This window comes from Herpailurus yagouaroundi, unplaced genomic scaffold, assembly GCF_014898765.1.
Source record: "Herpailurus yagouaroundi ecotype Mexico unplaced genomic scaffold, PumYag 195, whole genome shotgun sequence".
Classification (NCBI taxonomy): Eukaryota; Metazoa; Chordata; class Mammalia; order Carnivora; family Felidae; genus Herpailurus; species Herpailurus yagouaroundi.
In genome coordinates, this window is record NW_024412426.1 from 10,678,909 (window position 1) to 10,697,509 (window position 18,601).

The 18,601-nt window shown below is 40.8% G+C and overlaps 1 protein-coding gene across 4 annotated transcripts in view; it reads left to right on the top strand.

Annotated features, from left to right (window-relative positions):
* Window positions 1-18,601, top strand: part of RGL1 (ral guanine nucleotide dissociation stimulator like 1) — a 258,991-nt gene that overhangs the window by 177,234 nt on the left and 63,156 nt on the right. For all 4 annotated transcript variants that reach the window (XM_040446563.1, XM_040446566.1, XM_040446564.1 and 1 more), the window contains one exon: window positions 16,279-16,356. In XM_040446563.1, the coding sequence (XP_040302497.1) occupies window positions 16,279-16,356 (78 nt within the window). The remainder of the gene's footprint in view (window positions 1-16,278; window positions 16,357-18,601) is intronic.

The following is an 18,601-nucleotide window of genomic DNA, read 5'->3' on the forward strand; positions in this document are numbered from 1 at the left end:
CTTGGAGGACAAGAGTACAGTAAATGAGAAAGTTTTGGAGGATTTATGCAAATATATTATCACTATGGAGATAGTAATCTTAAATTCATACTTTATGATGCCTGGAATAATAACACCTTCATATGTAAAATAGGATGTACCAATAACCAGCAAGAACAGAGCTGATCTTACTAAGTGAAGCCAGTTTCTCCACAGCACAGAGAAGAGTCAGTCAAATATAAAGCTTGACAAAATAAGTTATTCAGAGGAAGACATACCATATGATTTCACTCATATGTGGAATTTAAGAAACAAAACAAGCAAAGATAAAAAGAGAGAGAGAGAGAGTGGGAGAGAGAGAGAGAGAGAGAGAGAGAGAATGAGAAACAGACTTTTAACTGTAGAGAACAAATTGATGATTACCAGAGGGGAGAGGGAAGGGGAATGAGTTAAGTAGATGATGGGAATTATGGAGGGCACTTGTGATGAGCACAGGGTGATGTATAGAAATGTTAAATTACTGTATTGTACACTGGAAACTGATATAACACTGTATGTTAACTAACTGGAATTAAAATAAAAACTTAAAAAAATATGAAGCTTGAAAATATTTTGTTTCCATAGATTTTGTCATAATGCCAAATATGCTTCCATTTCCTTTCAGAGTTTTAGGATACTTTATGGGAAAAGCAATTTTCCCGTCTTTTAGTTTTGAGATTCATGTGCTAAGCATAGAGTGTAATGGGTTCAGGAGTCAAAAGTGAATTTGATACCAGTTTGCACTCCTGACTTGCTCTGCAACATTGGACAAGTTACTTTATCTTACTAGCTTCAGCTTCCTTATCTCTAACATTAGAATGAACAATAACCCTAATATAGGGTTATTATGAGGCTTAAGCTGAATAATATGAAGTTCTTAGTACAGTGGCTGGCAACTACTAAGTGCTTAGGAGATTACCGTTAGTTTTGATTTCTTCATGGAGCTTAATACTTTTGAAATTATCTTTCTTATTTATCTTTCTCATTTCTTGACTGTCTTCCCTACTTAGCGACCATGTCTGTCTTGTTCACAGCTGAATCCTTAGAGAGGAATGGTATGTGGCAGTAGGTACTTAGGAACCATGTAAACAAGTAAATAATGCTTTATATGTTATTCATGTCTGTCATGAGCCCTTACGTTGGAAGGTACAATAGTGAACATTACCCAGAATCTGCACCCATTTAGTGGGATAGACAAATCTAAAGACTTGTACCATTATTGTCAACGCAGTACTTTAAAAGACTATTTTGGCAGGCACCTGGGTAGGTCGGTCAGTTAAGTGTCTGACTTTGGCGCAGGTCATGATCTCACCATTTGTGGGTTCGAGCCCCACATAGGGCTCTCTGCTGTCAGTGCAGGGCCTGCTTCGTATCCTCTGTCTCCCTCTCTCTCTGCCCCTTTCCTGCTCACACACACATTCTCTCTCTCCTTCAAAGATAAATAAATATTAAAAAAAAAAATTTTTTTTTAAATAGGGGCACCTGGGTGGCTCAGTCGGGTAAGTCCAACTTAGGCTCAAGTCATGATCTCACTGCTTGGGAGTTTAAGCTCTGCATCAGGCTCTATGCTGACAGCTCGGAGCCTGGAGCCTGCTTCAGATTCTGTCTCCGTCTCTCTGCCCCTCCACTACTCATGCTCTGCTTCTCTCTGTCTCTGTCTCTCTCTCTCTTTCTCTCTCAAAAAATATAAAATGAAACCTTAACAAAATTAAAAAAAATTTTTTTTAAAGAATATTTTTTATAGAAGTTTAAGGTTCATAGCAAAAATTGTGGAAAGTATAGATATTTTCCACATACTTCCTGCCCCCACACATACCCCCACTGTCAACATCCCCCACTAGAGTGGTACATTTGTTACAATCATTGACACATCATTATTGCCCAAAGTCCGTAGTTTACATTAGGGTTCACACTTGGTGTTGTATGTTCTGTGGGTTTAAACAAATGTATAATGACATGTATCCATTATTATACTATCATACAGAATAGTTTCACTACCCTAAAAGTCCTCAGTGTTCTGCTTGTTCATCTCTCCCTTCCCCCACTCCAGTCCCTGATAATCACCGATCTTTTCACTGCCTCCATAGTTTTGCCTTTTCCAGAATGTCATATAGTTGGAATCATATGGTATGTAGCCTTTTCAGATTGACTTCTTTCACTTAGTAGCATGTAATTAAGCTTTTCCATGTCTTTTCACAGCTTAATAGCTCATTTCTTTTTAGTGCTGAGTAACATTCCATTGTCTGAATATAATGGTGGACAAACTGCTCATGACTCCTGTATTCATTTTCTTTCAAAAATTAAACATTAAAAAAAAGAAATAAAAGGACATTGTTATATCCGAGGTCATCTGAGTTTTCTCCTAAGTAATTGTCTAGAAGTTTTATAGCTTGTTTTACATTTAGGTCTGTGATCCATTTTGAGTTGATTTTTATGAAAGGTGTAGGGTCTGTGTCTAGATTAATTTTTTTTTCCATGTGGATATCCAGTTCTTCTATCACTCATCATTTGTTGAAAAGACTATCTGTTCCATTGTATTGCTTTTTCTCCTTTGTTGAAGATGAGTTGACTGTATTCATGTGGGTTTATTTCTGGTTCTCTCTTCTGCCCCACTGATCTATTTGTTTTCACCAGTACCATATAGTCTTGATTACTGTAGTTGTATACAGTAAGTCTTGAAGTCAGGTAGCATCAGTCCTAAGACTTTGTTTATTCTCCTTCTATATTGAATTGGTTGTTCTGGGTCTTTTGCCTCTCCAAATAAACTTTAGAATCCATTTCTCAATATCCACAAATTAACTTCCTGGGATTTTGATTGAGAATGGGTTGAATTTATAGATCCAAGTTGGGAAGAACTGACATCTTGACAATATTGAGTCTTCCTATCCATGAATATGGAACATTTCTCTCTTTATTTAGTTCTTCTTTGATATCTTTCATAAGAGTTTTGTAGTTTAGGATTGTAAAGGATTGTAAAATCCTTTGCATTTTTTTTTAAAGATTTATACACAGGTATTTTATTTTGGGGGAAGTGCTAATGTAATGTGTTCTTAATTTCAAATTCCACTTGTTCATTGCTGGTATATAGGAAAGCAATTAACTTGCATGTTAACCTTGTATTCTGCAATCTTATTATAATCACTTTTTCTTTTTTTTTTTTTAATTTTTTTAACGTTTACTTTTATTTTTGAGACAGAGAGAGACAGAACATGAACGGGGGAGGGTCAGAGAGAGGGAGACACAGAATCCGAAACAGGCTCCAGGCTCTGAGCTGTTAGCACAGAGCCCGACGCAGGGCTCGAACTCACGGACCACGAAATCATGACCTGAGCCGAAGTTGGCCACTTAACCGACTGAGCCACCCAGGCGCCCCTATAATCACTTTTTCATTCCCAGAGGTTTTGGTTGATTTTTTAAGATTTTCCACATAGATAATCATGTCAGTGTGCAAAGAAAGATAGTTTTATTTTTTTTTTCTTACAAATCTGTATACTTTTACTTCCTTTCCTTGGTTTTGTTTTTGCTTTTTGTATTAGCTAGAATTTCCAGTACAGTGTTTAAAACCAGTGGTGAGAGGTGACATCTTCCCTTGTTCCTGATCTTAGTGGGAAAGCTTTGAGTTTCTCATTGTTAAATATGTTACCTGTAGATGTTTATAGATGTTATTTATCAAGTTGAGGAAATTTTTCCCTATTCCTAGTCTGTTGACAGTTTCATCACAAATGAATGTTTGATTTTGTCATATACTTTTTCTGTATCTGTTGATACGATCATGTGATTTTTTATTATTAACCTATTGATGTTATGGATTACATTAACTGGTTTTCAAATGTGAACCAGTTTTGTATACTTGGAATAAATCCAATTTGGTTATGGTGTGTAATTCTTTTTTACACTGTTGGATTTGATTTGTTAATTTTTTGAGAATATTTGTATCTATATTCATGAGAGATACTGGTCTGTAGTTTTCTTTTCATATAATGTCTTTGTCTAGTTTTGGTTTTAGGTTAATACTGGCCTATAGAATGGCCAACTCATTATAGAATGAGTTAGGAAGTAGTCCCTCTGATCCTGGTTTCTGGAAGATGTTTTAGAGATTGATATAATTTCTTCCTTAAATGTTGGTAGACTTTACCAGTGAACCCATCTGGACCTGATGCTTTCTGTTTTGGAAGGATATTGATTATTGATTCAGTTTCTTTAATATAGGTCTATTCAGAGTGTCTGCTTTTCCTTGTGTGAATTTTATGTAGCTGTGAATTTCTGACCTATATCATGTTCCTTCTCTCTGAGGAACTTCTTTTAACATTTCTTGCAAGGCAGGTCTACTGGCTAAAAATTCCCTCAATTTTTGTTTTTGTTCATTTGAGAAAGTTTTATTTCTCCTTCACTTTTGAAGGATAGTTTTGAAGAGTACAGAATTCTAGGTTGGTGGGGTTTTCTCTCAACATGTTAAATATTTCCATTCACTTTCTTCTTGCTTAGCCTCTGAGAAGAATTGGATATAATTCTGATTTTTGTTCCCTTATAGGTTAAGTGTTTTTTGTTTTATTTTGTTTGCTGTGGCTTTTTTCAAGATTTTTCTTTGTCTTGATTTTCTGAAGTTTGAATATGATATGCCTAGGTGTGGTATTTTGGGCATTTATTCTTCTTGGTGTTCTCTGAGCTTCTTGGATTGGTGGTTTTGTGTCTGACATTAATTTGGGGAAATTCGCATTCATTATTATTCCTTCATTATTCCTTCAAATATTATTTCTGTTTCTTCTCCATTTGGTATTCCCATTACACATATATTATACCTTTTGTAATTGTCCCATAGTGCTTGATATTCTGTTTTTTGGGGGAGGGGGTATTGTTTGTTTTTGTTTGTTGGTTTGCTTTTCAGTTTTAGAAGTATCTATTTTTATATTCTCAAGTATAGAGAGTCTTTCTTCAGCCATGCCCATCTATTAATGGGTCCATAAAAGGCATTCTTCATTTCTGTTACAATGTTTTGATTTCTAGCATTTCTTTAAAAAAATTTTAAATTTTCATTTCTCTGCTTACATTATCCATCTGTCCTTGTATATTGTCTATTTTTTCCATTCAATTCCTTAGCATGTTGTTCATAGTTAAAAGAAATTTCTAACCTGATAATTCTACCATTCCTGCTATATCTGACTCTGGTTCTGATGCTTGTTCAGTCTCTTCAAAATGTGATGGGGTTTTGTTGTTGTTGTTGTTTTTAACATGCCTTGTAATATTTTGATGAGAGGTGGATATGATGTACCCAGTAAAAGGAAATCAATCTTTCATAATGTACTTGTAATGTGGTGGAAAGGGAAGCATTCTATAGTTTTATGATTAGGTGCAGTCTAACCGTGAGCCTCTGCCCCTGGACCATGAACTTCACCAGTGCTTCTTAGTTGCTTTGTTGCTTTTTCTCCTCCTGTCCCTTAAGGAAAGGATAACTAATGTGGAGGGACCTGGAGATGGGTATTTCCCTCAGCAAGGACCCCCCCCCCCCAGGACCTGGAGGGGTTCCTACATGAGTTCCTCCCTTGGACTAATGTCCCCCCTCACCTCTGTCCCACATGACTTGGAACTGAACTAATGTTTTCCTTAAAAGAAAGAAAGAAAGAAAGGAAAGAAAGAAAGAAAGAAAGAAAAGAGAGAGGAAAGTGAATTAGACTCCAAAAATATACCCCTGCTGTGGCTGGACCCCTGACTCTCTACTGACCTTGTTTTCTCAGAATGGATTTTTGCTGTTTGGCTCTCAGTACCTGCCTCAGGTATAATGAGAAAAAGCAACTAAACAACTTACCAGCTAGCAACTAAGGCTAGAGAAGGCCTATTTTCCTTTCCCTGGGTAGATGAGGCTCTGGTAAAATTGTTTTACTGAGAGCAGGTGTTCTTATGAACGAAGTACTCTGGTGTATTTCAAGATGGTTCCTTTTCACCTTCCCATGTTAGAAGTACCAGGAGACATTTCTCTGATATTTTCATGGGAAGCTGTTCAAGTTCGTGGAGGTAAAACTCACCAAAGTGTGGCAGCCTCTCTGTGACTTGGTCCCCCTGTAGTTTCTCTCTCTTAGTCTTGTCCACACTGAACCTCCAGCAATTCATCAATTACAATTCAGGTTTTCCTACCCTGGGACTGGTTCCCATGGAGATTTCTGCTCCGATAAGTTATGATTCATTGTATCTGCCTGTCTGTCTCTTCAGTAAGGAGCAGTGGTTTGCCCTGTGGCCTTACTTTTCTGATGGATCTGAGAATAGATGTTCATTTTCCAGTTTCGTCAGCTTTTCGCTTGTTAGGATGCAGTGGCTATTTGTAAGCTCTTTACGTGCTGGACTGGAAACTGGAAATTCTTTTTGCCCATTTTTAAATAATGTTGTGCAATTTCTTACTGTTGAATTTTAAGAGTTTTTGTATATTTTGGATAGTAGTTCTTTATCATATATGTCTTTTGAAAATATTTTCTTCCCCTTTGTGGCTTTATTCTCATTTTCTTGAGTGCATGTACACTTTTAAGAAAAATCTTTTTTTCCCCTAGAAGCTGTGAGGTGGTCATAGTAAACCTTCTTTCAAAAGCTCGTAACACAATACATTCAGCTCTCAAATGCTTTCTTAGCATGAGAACCTGGGTAAGTATTTTGAGATGTTAAACCTCATTTAAAAATAATTTTTTAATTTAGTTCTGGAATTAGACTATGCACTTGCCCAAGATTCCTAGATCTCACTGGTATGCAGTGCTCATGAGTTTCCATTACTTCCTTCTCTTTTAGTGGGAAGCAAATTTTATAATATCTTCCCTCTGCTCTTTCAGGTCCAAGTACAGAGGGTTGTGAGCAGAGAGTTCTTAGGAGCAAATTCTAGAATCTAACCTTAGACGAGGGCCTCACAGCATCTTAACAGTGGTCACCATAGCTCAATGCCAGGTGCTGGTCTCTTACAGCAGTAACACTTAAATGTCACTCTTAAACTCATAGCATGATTTTTCCCACACTTTTGTTTCTTTTGAAAGTTATTTAAATCTAACTTCTGCCACTTACATAGGCCATACCATTCTCTTAATTTACTTTAGTAACTCCCCTCTCCAACTCACCACAAAATCAAGTGGAAACAAATCCAGCGGCTCACCTATTGAGTCTTTTGTCCTACCATCCATGAAAAAGTTGAGATTTATTGGTCAGTTGGCTGCGGCATGCTCATCCCATTCATATAGTAGGAAAGCTTTCAGGAAATCCTAGCATTCCTTTGTTTCCTTTCTCAGCTTAAAATACAGACATACTGGATATCCTGCTATGGTGAGAATTTCTTAGAAAATGAAAGTCATTTCTTAGATTTGTGTTATAGCACATGAGTTTAAACAGATTTTCTCTAGATTTGAATGTTGATGGCCCCATAGGCAAGAAAACTCTTGGATGGTATAGGTGTCATGGGTTTAAAAAAATAAAGACAGTTTTCTGGAAGGTAAAATGGACTTAGATCTTATTTCTTGTGACTATTAGGAAGATACAAATATTTTATGGAAGAAAAGAGGATTATAACAAGGGCTTTGAGAATCTCTGGGTATCAGTGCTTCTGACATTGAAAAGAGCATTGAAAACATCCTTCTTGAAAAGTCCTGTGCTCTTGCTGGTTCATGCTTTATCAGGTGGAGAAAAACAATTTACCTCATAAAATGATAGAAGATATAACATTTGTAATAATTTACATACCCACCCATGGCAGGCAGAATGATGCCCGACCCCCCCAACCCCCACCCCGCAAGATGTCCAGGATTAATCCTTGAAATATGAATATGTTGGGTTCCAGGCAAAGCAGAATTAAGATTGCTAATTAGCTGACCTAAAAATAAAGACATCATCTGGGATTATCTGGGTCGCTCGAATGTAATCACAACGGTCCTTAAAAGTGAAAGGTAGGCAAAAGAGAGAATCAGAGAAAAAGCTGTGAGGATGGGAACAGGGTCAGATAGATGCCATGCTGCTGGCTTTGGAGGTGGAAGAAGGGGACAATGAGCCAAGGACTTGAGGCAGCCTCTGGAAGCTAGAAAAGACAACTGAATGAATTCTCTTCTAGAGCCTCCAGAAAGGAGCACAGTCTTGCTGACACTGTGTGTTGGATTTCTGATCTATGTAATTATAAACTAATCAATTTATGTGTAAGCCACGGAGTTTGTAGTAATTCATTGTGGCAGCAATAGAAAACTAATACAACATCAATAAAATTTTTTGGTCTAGTAGAGAAGTTGTTCACAATTTGATAAAAATAAGGAGTTCTTGTCAGGGAGATTGACTCCAGACATCGAATGGTCACAGGCTGCTCAAGGAAGTGAGGGTCACATGCTCATTCACCTTCAGCTTTGTTCTGTGCAGGACATCGTGCCCTGATCAGCCATGGCTCACCTGCTCAGCTCTGGGAAGCATGGCAGGAAACAAAAGACAGGGCTTAGCCTCAACATGACAAACACTTACTCTTTTCTCTCTGTAGCTATGCCCTAGCATTATGTTAACCAGAAAAATTTCATTTGGTATTGTTTTAGAATTACATCCAACCCTAATCACTTGAGGGAAAATGGAAGTAAGTTCTCTTCCTTGCTGGGTTGGTTGTCTTTAGTAAATCCTTATTTATTTTTGCCAAATGGGCCCAACTTTCACCCAGCAGCACTGTGGGAATTCTCTGTGGGAACGTGTGGTGATTGTAGAACCCTAGCTTAATGGGCTGGAAGTGATGGTTCTGTTAAAGTAGACCCTGAAGGGATGCTGTCAAAGACTTCACCTCAGGTCATATCCGAACCAGGCTAGCTTTCTTTTCTTGAAATGAGATCAAAATGTTTCTATGAAGTACCTTTTTTTTTTTTTTTAATGTCACTTGGCCAAGAGAGGGAGGACACACAGTTATCTTTCTTTTGTAGAAAAGGATGCCAAATTGCTCAGCAGATTTTTTTTTAATGTGCATTTGTTTGGAAACCACAAAATAAAACTGCCAAAAAAAACCCCTGAAAGGCAGGGTACATATATCCTGAGTGGTAAATGGAATGTATTCTGGTTTTCAATCCAGCTTTGATAATTGAAAGCAGTGGTCTTGACCATTTTCTAGCAGTTGGTGGGAGAGATTGATCACAAACCCGTTTAGGAACCTGCTAGAAACTATGGATCATCATCCATATAGAAAAAAAGCACATCACCAAATTTTGCATATGGTTTAGGGATTCCCAAACTTCCACAAGTTCATCCAGGGGCCCTCCAGGCAAAGGCTCCTGAGCATGGGTGATGGCACATGACACGTAGGTGGCCATTAGGAGTCAGGGGAGGGCAGTGCTCCTACCGTATATCATGATGGGGCAGAGAAGTATGGTTCTGAAAATTACATTCATTAATGTCATTAAAGTAAATTTAATGGTTTAAAAAAGGTATATCTGAATCTTTAAAACTAAAAAGGAGTGTTTTTGAATTAGTTTCATGTTTTTCTTATCACTTTTCTCTTATTTGATTTTTTTTTTTTTTTTTTTTTTTTTTTTTTTACGTGTGTGTGTGTATGCATGCGTGTGTGGGAGAAAACTTAGCCCTTGGGAATGACATGTAAATCAGTGCTATATTGAGTTTTTGTAAGCATAGGGGAGAAAAGTAGTCCTAAAAATGATGAGATACCACAGTCCTACCCTCATACTCAGTGTATGAGGTTTTACACAGCACATTTTGTAAGGTTCTTGACGAGCTTCGCGATAGCACCTTTTTGTGGTTGGGTTGTGAGCTACAGCCTTGTACTGATTTGTTAAGGATGTATTAATTCATCTTGAACCTGAGACAAATCTCAACCCGCTTGACAGACTCTGTGGTTGTCAGAATGTTGCCTGTTCCCTACCCCAGACCCAACCCTGTTTCTTCTGCTGTCCTTCATTGCGGCTACGGCCCGGGCAGCGTGCTAGCAAGACGCATTCACAGTTGATTGTTCACAACTGCTACCCTCCAGAAGTGGAGGGAGGAGACACTGAGGAGGCGCCAAGCTGTGGTGGCAGAAAATGGATGAGAGAGGAGAAATTGATGACAAGGTCTTGGAACGGAAAATAGAAGACACCTTACAGCAAGGGTGTGAAACCCATCACACTTAAGAACTAATCTTAAATTTGGATGGGAACAAATTATAGACCTTTTGGTTTTCTTTCTCTGGAAGAACAGGGATTATAAAACCTTTGTCCTTTTGGTCCCCTCTTCAGACAGTTGTGGGTTGGGGTTAGGGGAAAATTTTATAACCGTGGAGCATTTTGTAACTGTGAAGTGCAACAGAAATGCTAAGTACTTTTTGCTGTTAATGTGGCCTTAACTGCCAGGGACTGCTCTGGAGCAAATGTGGAGAATCGAAGGGTAACGAGGATGGAGGGCCCTTCACAGCAAAAGCCTAGAGGGGAGGACAGCAGCTGTTTCTGTGGCTTCTAGCTTTTTCTTTTAATTTTTTTAATGTTTATTTTTGAGAGAGAAAGAGCACGAGTGGGAGAGGGGCAGAGAGAGAGGGAGACACAGAATCCGAAGCAGGCTCCAGCACAGAGCCGGACGTGGGGCTTGAACTCACAAACCGAGAGGTCGTGACTGACACCCAAATGACTAAGACACCCAGGCGCCCCTAGCTTTTTCTAATCATGGTAAAAGTGCCTGGAGAACCAGCTCTTATGAGTGGAAAGCACATTGCTGGCTTCTCTGCTCAGCATAACTGGTCCCTTGTAAGAAAACAGAGTTTTTGCCTTGTTGTCTTTGACCTTTATCTTCTCTTTGAATAACCAGCTCCATGGTGGTAACAAGACCTTTCCAAGGTAGGCTTGGTGGCAGTGACCCACTTTTGAGGTCAGATTTGGGTGGAGAAGTGCCTACAGTGAAAGATATTATTTAGAGTGATTAAAAACAACCCTCTTACTGATCTATGGGATACAGTCCACAGTCATAATCAAAGCTTCCTTGGTGTTCCAGACATCTGTTGGCTATTTCACCCGTATCATTCTCCTGAGTCAAGGTCAGCTTCTGAACATTTTTCTCATACCTGACCTGTGTTCCTGTGGGTCAGTTAAAGAAAAACGCCTTGGACGCTCATGGGCTGGGGTTTATTAGAAGAGCAAAGACTCCCAGAGGCCCTTGAGTCAGCAGCTTCATGTGAGGTCTCTCTTCCCTTTCCTTCTTCCTCTCTGTTCTTTCATCCACCCCCAGTAAGCTGCTTCTTCCCTTCTCTTCCCTCCCCAGCCTTTCCTTCATTTACAGCGATCAATGGTATTAATTCAATCATTTAGCAAATGTTTGTTGAGTGTCTGCTAAGAACAGGCTCCATTCCTGGCTCAGGGGACAGAGCAGCGAGTATATCCCCTACCATGGCCTATCAAGCCCTCATGATCTGTCCCTATGACCTCTGTGCCTCATCTCCTTCTCTCCCCTTACTTACTCCCTTTGCTCCTTACTCCATGGCTTTCTTGATGTTTCTCAAACACACCATTCTGCCATGGCTCCCCACTCTGCCTGGAAGACTCCTTAGAAATCTGTAGGGCCCATTCCCTCACCTTCTGGAGGATTTCACATCATTGTCAAATTCACATTGGGCCTTCTCTGAATACCTTGTGTGAAGTAGCCACCTCTGACCCTCTAATGTCTGATCACCCCTGCCTGCTTTAATTTTTTCCACTGTACTTTTCACTTTCTGACTTATTATTATTATTTTATTGTCTACCTCCCCTCACTACAGGTATGCTCCATGAAAACAGGGGCCGTATCCCCAGTGCTGAGAATAGTGTCTGAACATAGGCCTTAACAAATACTCATTGAATGAAGACTGAATGAGTAAAAAGATGAATGATTGGGGAAATGAATGAAAATCCCGAGGTTTCTGACCTCAAAGAATGGTGCACTGGAGACATAAAATCAATAAGATAACTCTAGCTTGTGTATTCTGGTAGTGACTCAGAGACTGGGTTCTAGAGTCTGTCACAGTTCAAATCTCTGCTTCACTTAGTAGCTGTGTCTTCGAGGGCCAATTACCTCAGCTCTCTGGGCCTGGTTTTCTCATTTGCGAAGTATGAATAATAATAATAATAATAATAATAATAATAGCAGCAGCATGGAGGATTATTGTGGGAATTAAATGAAACAATCCATATAGAGTGCTTAGCATGGTACCTGGCGTGTGGGAAGGCTCCAGTATTATCTGCCATTATTATTGGGTCACTTGCTGGAATCCAGTGGAGCCTGAAAAGTTCTTCAGCATTATCCCCATCCTGGTCTGGTATTACCGAGACTTTTCTGTTATGGAGCGAAAATTAGAAAGTGCATCCTACCAGAAAGACTGTCCCTGAGGACAACTTTATCTTAGGATTTCTTTGAACCACAAATGCTTCTGTCCCCTCTTCAAACACATATTAAACATTTCATTTGTTCAGATAGGCTCCAAACAATACTATCTGTCCCCTCTGGAAATAACTGTTTCCTGTTTAAATGTCAGCAACCAGTTAAACATTATGGGTTTTTTTTTTCTTGTAATTTTTAGGCCGCAGTAAATAATTGCTTAAGACTGTACTTTAAGAGGCATCTGTAAATCTTTCTTTCGCCTTGTGATACAGGGAAAACCATGTCAAAAGTCGTTCTGACAATTTGTATTTTAATTTAAGTTTTATGAGTTCCCATTTAAAGAAGGCCAGTTTCTTGTTGGCAAGCCTTCTTAAGAGGTTGAAGCTTTGATCTTAAATCCTAGGGAGACTTTGCAGAAATTGGAGGTGACATTGTTGACAGGTTTGTCTGTAGCTATTCTAGTGCCATTAATTAAACACACACACACCCCTTTTATTTACTCCCCTGGAGTAAATGAATTGAACTTGACTTTGGTTTTTGATTGGAAGCTATGAGAGGGTCCAGGAAACATCAAAGAAACGCTCTTAATCTAGTAAAACTAACTCTCAAATGACCTAGCTTGAACATTAAAGAGTTCTTGATTCCAGTGTGGGTCTAGTTTCTTTTCTGTAAGGCGTTAATTCCCTTTAATGATAAAAAAAAAAAAAAAAAAAAAAAAAGTGCAGGGGCAAATAATCATCCCCTCCGCATAAAATTCCAGAGGGTTATAGCCTCTTTAATTTTATCTCGCTTCTGAAGGTCTCCTTTGTAAAACTGTGTATGCGTTTTTCTCTTGTCTTTTTGTACTGCTTATACTTTTAAGATCTTAGCTTTAAGATCTTAGAACTTTATTTCTTTTGCATTTCAATTTTAGATTTTTGGAATGGTCACAGCTGTCCTAAAGCTTTTTATGATCCTAGACATTTAGGAATGAAGGTATGGACAGGTTAAGACAAAAAGCCAGATGGTGCCTTTGTAGCAACAGAGCAGTTGAGTAGCCTCGTAGTCGAGAGGTCTGTTTTCATGTCTGCTTGGGGAGCCCCACCAGACGATTCATTTGCCCCCAAACAAGTAGCCATCAGCCTGCCTCATGGGAGCCCAGCGCCATTTGAAGCACTAAAGAGCAGTGAGCAAAAGAGACAGAAATCCTGTTCTCCTGGAGTTTATGTTCCAATGGACAATTAACACAATAGCTAGGTTACACAGTCTCCACAGAAGACTGTGAAAGAAAATAAAGCAGTGTTATGGGGTGGACAGGGGAGGCCTCACTGATAAAGTGACACTGGAGCAGAGACCCACAGGAGCTGAGGGAGGGAGCTGTTGGCATGGGGGATGGGGGGAAGGGCCCCAGTGAGCGCAGAGATTCTGAGGCAGGAGGATGGCTGGTGTGAGTGGAGCAGCAGGGAGGCCAGTGAGGCTGAGGAAAAGTGAGCGGGTGTAGGAGGCAAGGTCAGAGGAATCAGAGCAAGTCCTTTTGGGCCCTGTGAGGCAGGTGTGACTTTGGCCTTTCTTCAGAGTAAGACGGGAGCCACAGGAGGGTTCTGAGCAGAGCAATGATGGGATGTGGTTTATGTTGAACAGGATTGCTGTGGTAGCTGGGCTGGATCCAAGAGACTGGTTAGGTGGCTTTGGCCTTGATCTAGACCAAAGGTGGTGGATGGAAGTGATCTAGACCAAAGCCAGGATGGAAGTGATGAGAAGTGTTTGGATTCAGGGTACGTTATAAAGGCAGAGCCCAAAGGATTTCCTGGTGGACGAGATGGAGAACAGCCTGGGCCCCTGGACTATGGCACGCTTCACACGTGGTTTACCTTCTTAGTGATGGTCCTCATTGGTCTCCAGAGTATTGTCAACCAGTCATTCGGGTCCTGATAAGGAATCTGTAGACACACTGATGGCTGAGAGAAATATCCATGGGGTCTTCTGCGCACACGTTCTGAGCAGATGGTACCAGGTTAATTAATGAGAGCTACCATCACTCACCTGTGTGAGTTGCTTAGTCCTTCTTGACGCCATCTGACTGGACCTGTGGCATCGCATTCTCAAAGGGGACCCGTGATAGGTGCTCACGTCATTCCAACCGGCAGCTTGGCCCTGAGTCTGAAAAATGTAGAAAAAGAGCAGCGAAGTATGAGAAGCTACAGTGAAGACAAAGAAGAGGAAGATCAGGACATTTTTAGTACAAAGAGCTCGAAAAAGAGAAATACCAGGAGCGGATCTTTCCCTTTGTGTCTCTCGTAGCTTCAGTTGGAATATAAAAGATGCGGTATTTCACAGATAACCAGAGAGAATTAATGAACTAAGATAGAATATGACAAAAAACAAAGATTCAGTCCCACATTTAGTCCCGGAGGGCTGGCGGGAGAAGAATTTGTGGATCTCTCTAGTCAGATAGGTGGAAGCTACGGTGGCCGTCCCAGAGCCCTGTTCTTCACCCGCCCTGATCTTTCCTACTTCAATAAACCACAAAGTCTGTTGTGAGAGAAGATGCGTACATGGTTCACTCTGATGGTGGCCACGGAGAGAGCCAAAAAATCTGTTTGTTTAGGAGAAATCTCATTTCCCATCCCTGCCTTGCTCATATGGGGCTGAATACATCTTAATCTAAGTTCTTATCTCAGGAAAAGCAAAGGGTGGCCCTGGAAGCCCTCTGAATAGCAGGTGCAGACAGAATGAAGAGGGCTAGGGAGGGTGGAGGCCTGTGGAAAATATGTTCAGGAGGCCAAGAAGTCCATAAGGCTGATGAGCTCGAGAAAGGAACAGGTGCAGGGGAGGGGGGCCAATGCCTAAGGGTGCAGACTGGAACCTACCAGGATAGGGTGATAGGGAGACCAGATGGGCTGGCATTCGGTCAAACCAGATGGTGGGCTTTTATTTTTAAAGGATTTGTAAATCCTAGGAACAAGGAACATAAGGGTACTGGGGCCTTTAATCCCATTAGTAGAGGACAAAAGTGTCCTCTTTAAAAATGTAAACCTACCAATTATAGAATTTCTCTTATCAAAACTTTGGGACAGAGTACCAGCTTGTGAAGTGCCAAGAAATCTCTGGCGTCTTCATTGAGGGGAAGAGAGGAACTGCAGAAATAGGGCATTTGTTGTGAGTTACTGAAAAGCCTACTCCTCCAGAATTTAAAGTGTACATTTGGAACCAAACAAAATGTGATATATTTATACAAAAGAGTCTTGCTTACATATGGAGTGGGAAGGACAGCTAACTGTAATTAGGGACTGATTCGTTATTTAGTAAATTTTGAGCTTATAATGAGACAAATTAAAAAATTGTGAGGCACCTGTCACTTTCTAAAAAGTTGTCCCCCTGGGTCCCCTTCCCTGGTTCCCTGGCTCTTCTCCTGGTTGCATAAAAATTCTCTTCTTCAGCCCTTCTCTCAGCCTTTCCTGGAGGGTCCAGAATTACTTCCGTAACCCTTCTCCTCAAGGACTTCTCCTCGAGGAGACCAGACTCATGAGCATAGCAGGGAGTCGTTACGGGGCACGTGTGGTGGTACGAGTGTGAAGGTGGCACAAGGCACAGGCAGGGCCACGAGGTCCTTCAGTAGATGGAGCAGAGGGCTGTGTCTCCAGTCCACAAGGAATCTGCCGTCTTTGCTGAATGTGACACCTGACCCTCCCTCTGAGAGGAAAAGCCTAAGTTCTTCCAAAGAATTTCAAAGAGATGTTAAATATTAAGAGAAAGTTTTAAGTAGTGCAATTCATTGTTAAATCACTGTTTTTGGTTAGAGTATCCATATGCCCAATAAGTAAATCCCAGCAACATCAGTTTTTGATGCTATTGCATAAATATTTCATTTCGTAATTACTCCTGAAAAGTGTAACGGTTATCTCGTGTTTGCAATGGAATAGAGTTGCTTTCCAACCCCACTGAGTGGGTATTTTTGTTTTGATCTGTAAGGTATGGAAACCTGGCAAGCCCAAACTGTGAAGAGGATGAAAGCCCCAGTTCATCAGAGTCTAAGATGGTGATCAGGAAGTAAGTATGCCTCTCTCTGCATTACAAGCTCTTAGTCAAGACTTATTATCTTAAAAGAATGTAATTCAGCCGAGTTTTTTTTTTATTCCTTTCCAATGTTGTCATGGTTTTTCTTATAATGCGTAAAATCATATAGTTATATTTTGACCATCCAGTGATAATTCATTTATTCATCCAATAAAAATGTATCAGGCATCTGCCATGTGCCAGGCCCTGTGCTAAGGGGAACAGCCATGAACAAAATAAGCAAGTCTCCGCTCTTATGAAGTTGGTATTTTAGCAGAGGGACAAGGAATCCCACAAAAAAGAATGCAGTAGGGTAAAGGGGGCTAGATCCTGATGGAGAGTTTGATTCACAGAGGGTGCCAGGAGTGGACTTTCTGATCCGGTGACATTGGAGCAGAGTCCCGAATGGGGTACGGGCTCGGCTTTGTGAATATCCAGGCAGGGAAAATATGGAAAATGCTCTGAGGCGGGAGCAGTGTTGGAGAAGTGGTAGGGAGATGAATGAGGCAAGAGCAGGTGCCAGAGGGTGAGATCTGTAAGGTAGTGGGGGCCCCAGACCACATGGGGACTTGAAGGCCTCGGGCAGGATGTTCAATTTTATTCTAAGGAACTAAGGAACATAAGAATTTAGAGGTCCTAGGAAGAGCAGGGCTATTTATATTTCTGAAGGTTTTTATGCATCTATGTGGAAAATAGACTCTGGCAGTGGGACGGGGCAAGAGCGGCAGCAAGGAGCCTGGTTAGGACACTTACAAGGGTCCAAGCAAGAGATGCTGGTAGCATGGACTTTCGGAGGAAGAGGAGTGGGTGGTGGTGGTGGTGCTATTAGTAGTGATAGTAGTAGTAGTAAAAGCAGGAGTGACTTGTAGGAACAGCTTCTGCAGAGATCTTGAAGGTGTTTCTAGGAGGTTGTACTGATGAAGTGGATGGGGCATCTGAGAGAAAAAGAGGCCAGGACACCTCCAAGGGTTGTGGTATAAGTAACTGATAGAGCAGAACCTTGGCTTTATGAGATAAGAAAGACTGGCAAAGAGGAGCAGTATGGTGGGGAGCATGTGTCAAGAATTTCATCTTAGACATACTAATTTTGAGACTGTTGGATGAGTCTAGATGGTTGGGAGAAGTCTGGACTGGAGGTACAAGTCTGGGCATCCTCAGTTTATACCTGGTGTTTAAGGCTAGGAGGCTAGGCGTGCCCTCCTGGGAACAAAGGGCAGATAGAGAAGAGGAAGGTCCAGAGACTGAGCCTTGGTTTCCTCCAGTATTTAAAGTCAGGAAAGTAGAGGGTCCAGCAAGAGGAGCCTGGAACAGAGCAGCCAGTGGGGAAGGAGAAGAAAGAAGAAGTTGTGTCCAAAAGACAAGCAAAGAAGGAGTTTGGGGGGGTGGGTGCTGCTGTGACCAATTATATCCATTACTGCTCAGATATCAAGCAAGAGGAGCCTGGGAAGCAACTACTGTGTTTGCAACATGTTGGTCTTTGGTCCCCTTGACAAGTGCAGCTTTCGTGGATGGAGGTGTGTGTGGGTCAAGAGAGGACAGAAGTTTGGAGAAGTTTTTCTATAAGAGAAGAGAAATGGGCAGGAGGATGATCTGGAGCAAAGGAGAGTTTTTTTCAGTGTGTGTGTGTGTGTGTGTGTGTGTGTGTGTTAGCACTAGGTGATGGTTTAATCTGATGAGAATAGTGTGGGAGACACTGAAGAAAAATGCAGGGGTGCAGGCCACTATAGGAGTGATGTTCTTGAGTAGATGGGCTGTATGCCAGGGTGCTTGAAAGTACTCTTAGTAAATATTCATTCTTGGAGCCAAAAGTTTGGGCAGTTAATCCTATGGAATATTTTAACTCCTCAGAGGATAGATCAATGGAATCCTTTCTTCAGAAGCCAAAGATGTGAAGCTTAGAAAATTGAGTATCTTTTTAAGTCCTGAGTTAGGGAGTTTTATTATTTTATTGGATGGGCCATAACCTTCCAGAAAACCAGACAAACCAGTGTAGTTTTTTGAATGTCCAAAGCAAGATGTGGTAAGTGGAACACATACTTTTATTCTTAGAGGGCTTGGGGAGGCTTCTTGGAGGAGGTGACAATTTGAGGTAGGCTCTGAAGGAGGGTGAAAATTTTGGTGGTAGGACCATCTAGGTAGAGGGAACAGTGGGACCAAATCAGGGACACGCAGTGTATGTGACATTTTGGAAACAACACAGAACTGGTGTGGCTGCTTCATGATGGTGTCTGTACCAGGA